Source organism: Galeopterus variegatus, unplaced genomic scaffold (genome assembly GCF_000696425.1).
Source record: "Galeopterus variegatus unplaced genomic scaffold, G_variegatus-3.0.2 Scaffold7979, whole genome shotgun sequence".
Taxonomy (NCBI): Eukaryota; Metazoa; Chordata; class Mammalia; order Dermoptera; family Cynocephalidae; genus Galeopterus; species Galeopterus variegatus.
The window spans coordinates 71,316-77,640 of record NW_007734090.1 but is presented as its reverse complement, the minus strand read 5'-3'; the positions used below and the strand labels follow the sequence as shown (position 1 = coordinate 77,640).

Sequence of the window (6,325 nt, the reverse complement as noted above, 5' to 3'; positions counted from 1 at the left end):
GGCACTCAAGGCCCTGGAGCCAGGGCGATCATACCCCAGGGCAAGACATGTTCCATGTTTACAAAGTCTGCTGTACTCCCCTTCCCCTACCCCTGCCTGTCAGACCAGTACCATTTCCTCTCCTCTGTTACCTCCTCCTTGACTCTTGACCTCACAGGCTGGGGTATGGGCACAGCCCTTGAGTTCCTAAGAAAGCAGCTCTGTGTTTCGGGCTGGGGGAGTCTATGATATTGATAGCTGCCACCACCTGGTTTTTCTATCTTGGGCCCACCGTGAGCACTCCTACAGCCATACTCCAGGGCAGACCCACTGTCAGGCGCCAGGCAGAGTCCCTCAGCAGGGGCCAAGCCCCCAGGGGGAAGAGCCTCTTGGCACTTAAGCTGTTGAAAAACATATTCTGAAGCTGGCCGGACCTGGCTTTGAATCTTGCCTCTGCTGCCTTCTAAATGTACAGCCCAGGGCAAGGTGAACATGTCCTCTGAGCCTCAGATTATACCTGTCTATTAAATGGGGCAATAGTACACCTGCCTAATGGGCAGCTGTGAGGACTGAGAGAAGATGTGCACTTAGGAAATATCTGGAAAGTGCAAAATGGTGCCAGGACATGGTGGGGCCCTTACTCCTCACTGAGCAGACGTGCAAAGTGGCATGGGGAGGCTGAGAAGCCCTGTGGGTCTTTCCTGAACACCTCCTATGCCATGCAGTGGTGCCAGCTCTCGGCTCGGTGGTTCTTGTGTCCCCACCACCTTAATGGTGTGGAAAAGACCCAGCTCTCACCTCTGCATTCCAGCCCCAAGGGTCCATCCCTACAGGTGTGTGGGTGGTCAGGACACCCAGGTTCTAGCTCCTGCAATCTGCCCACTGGCCGTGGGCTCCCAAATATTTCTCTTTTCCTTTCCAGACACAAGTTCCCCATTTGTAGAAAGCCTAGTCCATCTTCGAAGGGCCCTTCCAGCCCTTTGAATGCACACCCGCCTGTTCCTTCTTGTACTCAGAACTGCTCTGGAGAGAGGAAGTGTCTCTCCTGGAATGCGTGGCATGAGGTGAACTCCAGGCCTGAGTCAGAGATGCCAAAATAAGTTTCTCCCAGGCCTCTGTGGAGTCACCCTTTGCCTCCCAGATACCACCAGGGTGCCTGGAGCACTGCTCTTCAGTGGCTTCAGCCAAGCCTCCCAATTTTTCTCATCATCCTGGGGATGTGCTCACAACAGAGGGGGGTCCCTCCTGCTGGAGACCCACGAGGGCACAGCCTGAGGGGAGGGCAGAAGCCCGGTGTGTTGCCCTGTGGCTGGAAGGTGGAGCTGGTCCAAGATGTCCTGTTGGGACCTCCAACGCCAAGGTCAACCTGAGACAGTCTTTCATCCTAATCCCCCACACTTTGGCTGAGCTGCTTGCTATGCTCTGATGATAAGATCTGGGGTATTTCCATGTACTAATGGACAGGAAGCCAGGCCTGCACAGCTGAACAGAATCCGGTTGTTCCCCACTCCTGCCTCCTGGTTCTGCCACTCCTCTCCCTTCCCTTTCTATCCCCACCCTCTCTTCCTTCTCTCTTGTCCCTCCAGGTGGGTCACTGGGAATGTAGCCAGTGTGGCCTCAGTGACCATCATCTGGGGTATTTCCATGTACTAATGGACAGGAAGCCAGGCCTGCACAGCTGAACAGAATCCAGTTGTTCCCCACTCCTGCCTCCTGGTTCTGCCACTCCTCTCCCTTCCCTTTCTACCCCCACCCTCTCTTCCTTCTCTCTTGTCCCTCCAGGTGGGTCACTGGGAATGTAGCCAGTGTGGCCTCAGTGACCATCCCAGGGCACCTTCTCCAACAGGGCAAATTGTCCAAGAAATGATTGAGACTGAGCACACATGTTTCCTCCTTCCAGCCAGCATCTGGCCCAATGCCAAGGCTGTGGTCACTGGCCTGTGGACAGCAACTCTCAAAGGTCCAGCCCTGCCCTGGCCTCAACCTCCTGGAAAAGTCAACAGTGGGGGCCACATCCTCTAAGCTCCTGTCAGAGATAGAATGTTTTCCTTCTATCCTGTGCAGCAGGTCAGAGTTTCCACTCTGCTCCACCAGGTCTTGATCTAGTAATTTTCACCCCTTTTTGTCCTTTTTGGCACAGAAGTTTGGTTTTCTTCCCCAGATCACGTCATCTGATCAGAGGTTGGAGCAGATCCACCCTGGGAATGAAAAGTCAAAGGGCTGGGTAGGCTGTGCAGCGTTTTCCAAAGAGTGAGATGTGGACCACCAGTGTGCACGGTCAGGGCCTAGACCTGGGATCACACAGTGACAAAGTGACTGTCTTCTTGGGTCTCAATCAGTCCCCAGATGACCTCATGGGGAAAGTTTCAGCAGGTGCTAATGGGTCTTTGGCATCCCTAACCCTTACTAATCTCTCTCTTTAACAGCAAATCCAGGTCTCAAACTGAGTCCTCAGCAGATGCTAGTCTCTAGCCAGAACTGAATACGCATGGCTTTGCTTGCATTCATTTTTACTGGACACTTTCTATCTATAGCAACTGAGATGGGTTTGCCGCAAATAACGATGAAAAGTTTCCCTAAGCCAAAAAGGCTAAAAACTATAAAGTGAGTTGATTTAAAGGAGGATAATGAGGATTTACATAGATGTGTGAAAATCGTGAACAGCTGGAGTTTGGGAAGAAAGGGAGGGGACAGAAGGCAGAAAACAGCATCTGTGGCCATGGCCCTGGCTCCTGCCTGCAGGACAATGACAACGAGAGGTTGGCTGGGTACCGGGGGCCAAAAGAGCATCCTTCCAGTGCTCCTGTTGACAGGAAGGCCAGGGGAGGGTCTCTGTGAGTGAGGAGACAAGGAGGGCCCTGCACAAGCCTGAGGATTCTCAGTCCTGTGCCTTTTCACTGCTCCTTCCTGCCTCCTACAAACAGACCCTGATGCCCTCAGGCCTCAGTCTTCTTGTCAGAAACATGGGGCTAAAAACCACACTTCACTGCTCTGCAGTGGGAGGGTTTGGCCCTGCCAGCTTCTTTCTCATCACCTCGTCACTATGTACTTTTGCTTGGAAATGACCTCTGGTCTTATCTCTGCCCAGCAGATGTCAGATGTCCCCGGGAGCAGAGAAGGAACAGAGAGGAGAGGTCTTCTTCCCAGGCTCACACAGCCAGTCAGTGGCCAAACAGGGCCAGAGGCCAGGTATCCGAGTCTGAGCACTTACTGGCCGAGGTGTTTCTTCATCTGTGAAATAGGCACAATCCCACCAACCTCACGGAGGGAAATGAGCTCATATCCACAAGAGACACTTTCCAGAGAGTGCAGATGATGCTGCTGGACTAGATCTGGATGGTTAGTTCAAGTGCCTGTACCAGCTGCGTGGCCTGGAGCAATGTTATTTGCCTGAGCCTCAGTTTCCTCATTTGTAAATTGGGCAGTGATGAAAGTACCGCCCTGCTGGGGTTGTCGATAGTCCAGGAGCAACAGAAGCTAACACACCCTGAGTGCTGAGTATGCTGGGCACTTGGGTGACCTGGGCTCAGCTAATCCTCCACATAGCCTCATGAGTGCCTTTACTACACAGATGTGAAAACTGAGGTCCTGGGAGGTGGAGAGACTCACCCAGGGCCCCCAGTTAGAAAGGGCAGAGGCAGGATTAGAACCCAGGCCTGCTGGAGCTCAACACTTCCCCCACTGGCTGTTTGCCTCCCGTCCCCAGCTCCTCCATGGGAACCCTGGCGTCGGGCACATGGGGGAAGGCCTGGGACCTGCTCAGCTGCTCTGGCTGTGTGACCTCAAGCACATTCTTTCCCCTCTGTGTGCCTCGTGGACTGGCAAGAGGGCAGGCAGGAACAATGATTCAGCCATCATGCACAGCCTCCCTCTCCCCCTTCTGCAGAGAAGAGCATTCCTCTTCGCATCCTCTATGAGAAGTACTGTGACTGCCTGACGGAGTCAAACCTCATCAAGGTGCGGGGCCTCCTCGTCGAGCCAGCTGCCAACAACTACCTGCTGGCCGAGAGGGACCTCTACCTGGAAAATCCACAAATCAAGATCCGGGTAAGGGGTGGGCTGGGCAGGGCTTGGTGGTAGGGGCAGGGTCACAGGGCTGCACCATGCACAAACCTGCAAACCTGCAACCTCAAGACCTTTGATGCCCCAAGAGTCCTCAAATCCTTCCTCATCAAAGAAAAGCATCATGAAGCTGAAAGAATTTGGGACTCTAGGAATAGCCTCTAGGAATGAATCCTAGATTTCCAGGAATTTAGGGATCTCAGAATCATGGATCCTTAAAATAGTAAACTCCTAAGGCTGCCCCCTCCAGGCCCTTGGTGATGCTGGTGGGGCAGGGAGTGAAGGGCACAGGCTGGGTGGCCCTGGGCATATTACTTTGCCCCTCTGTGCCTCAGTTTATTCATCTGCAAGACCCCACTCCAGACTCTAGACCAGTGGGGGCATTTTGTACATCCCCTAGGTCACGTGGAGCCTTACTGCAGCTCCATGAAGGAGACCCGAGCAGGTATCAATCATTGGTGTTTTTCAGAGGAAATCAAGCTACAGAGGCCGGGAGTGATAGTGGCAAAGCTGGGCACGGCGTCATTCAGCAAACATCAGGCCAAATTGCAGTAAATACAGAGGAGGTGGGGCCTGGAGCCCACCTGCCCCTGATATCTGCCCCATGCCCTCTTCCAGATTCTGGGAGAACCCAAGCAGAACCGCAAGCTGGTGGCCGAGGTGTCCCTGCGGAACCCACTCACTATGTCCATATCAGGCTGCACCTTCACCGTGGAGGGGGCTGGCCTGACTGAGGAGCAGAAGGTAGTGGAGATGTAAGTACTGGTCCTTCCAGCTTTGGGGCCTGGGGGAAGAGGGCAGGTGCTAATGGGGCAGGGACTGCCCTCAGATGCCAATCCCTGGCCCATAACCCCTCCTCTCATTTCCCACACACCCACACCTGTGTTCACTCCCAAACACCCTTGGGCCAGAGTTCCCACCCCCTCATTCTCTCTCAGTGGCCACACCACGTTAGCTGTGTTCCATGCTCATGTCTTCACAAACCTGAACAGTGACATGTTCAATCATTAAGCACCCATCTGACACATGGATCCTCACCTAAATGCAGGAATCTGCGTCCTGAAGTTTGCACATGCGCATGCACACACACATGCATACATACCTACAAGCACATGCTTCTATCTTTTACTTTTTTGCTGCAATGTCACTCAGATACCTATTTGTGTGAAGAGCACAAATCATGTATGTACAGCTCAATACATTTTCACACACACAGCCATCGGAGCATACCTGCTCTTACCCCCAAGCACACATCCACTTCCATGCACACACGGACACGCACACACACAGACCCTATACTCTAGCAGGGCAGATTGTCCAGGCCCCACAGAGGGCTGTGAGGGGGGCCCATTTTATTATTACTGCAATAGCTCCACATTCACAGAGGCCCTGTGCTAAGTCCTCATGTGACATGTGACTACATTTTCAGTAGTCACATGTCATCTAGCCTGACCCCACCATGGAAGAACCAGTCCTGGGGCCCCTCTCCTGACCTCACCTCTTCCTCTCTGTCTGCAGCCCAGACCCCGTGGAGGCAGGGGAAGAAATCAAGGTGAGGGTGAACCTGCTGCCGCTCCACGTGGGCCGCCATAAGCTGGTGGTGAACTTCGAGAGTGACAAGCTGAAGGCTGTGAAGGGCTATCGGAATGTCATCATTGGCCCCTAAGAGCCTCCCGTGCTCAGCCCCACCTAAGCCTGTTGACAGCCCCCAATTTGACCCCCATCTTTATCCCAAGCCCATGAGCGAGATTTGCCCCTTCTTGGGCTCCAGACCCCAGGGCAGCGGTGGACTGCTCATGGGAGCTCTCTGGAACGGTGTGTACTTCTGGCCTATTTTGTCCCCCTAAACCTACCTCCCCACCCAGCCTCTTAGCTGTGAGGAATGTTCTGTGTGACCACAGTGGGAGCCTTGCCCTTGGCTGACTGGGGCTGGGGTGGAGATTTGCCCCTTCTTGGGCTCCAGACCCCAGGGCAGCGGTGGACTGCTCATGGGAGCTCTTGGAACGGTGTGTACTTCTGGCCTATTTTGTCCCCCTAAACCTACCTCCCCACCCAGCCTCCTAGCTGTGAGGAATGTTCTGTGTGACCACAGTGGGAGCCTTGCCCTTGGCTGACTGGGGCTGGGGTGAGAGAGGAGGAACTTACACCCTCTTATCCAGCCCAGATGCCATTTGGAAAGCCAGTGACCACCCGCCATATTGTTTGATCCTCTCCATGGTCCCTTGCAGCAGGCCAAAAAGGGATAGTGTGCCTGTTGGCTGGATCGAGGAATTCAGCTCCCTCG

At 53.9% G+C, this 6,325-nt stretch overlaps 1 protein-coding gene across 1 annotated transcript in view; it reads left to right on the top strand.

Moving 5' to 3' along the window:
* Positions 1-5,978, top strand: part of TGM2 (transglutaminase 2) — a gene marked incomplete at its 5' end in the record, with an annotated part of 26,236 nt that extends 20,258 nt beyond the window's left edge. Inside the window, 3 exons of the mRNA XM_008592507.1 lie at positions 3,866-4,026; positions 4,660-4,796; positions 5,560-5,978. Coding sequence (XP_008590729.1) covers positions 3,866-4,026; positions 4,660-4,796; positions 5,560-5,707 — 446 coding nt within the window. The remainder of the gene's footprint in view (positions 1-3,865; positions 4,027-4,659; positions 4,797-5,559) is intronic.
* Between the last annotated feature and the right edge of the window lie 347 nt (positions 5,979-6,325).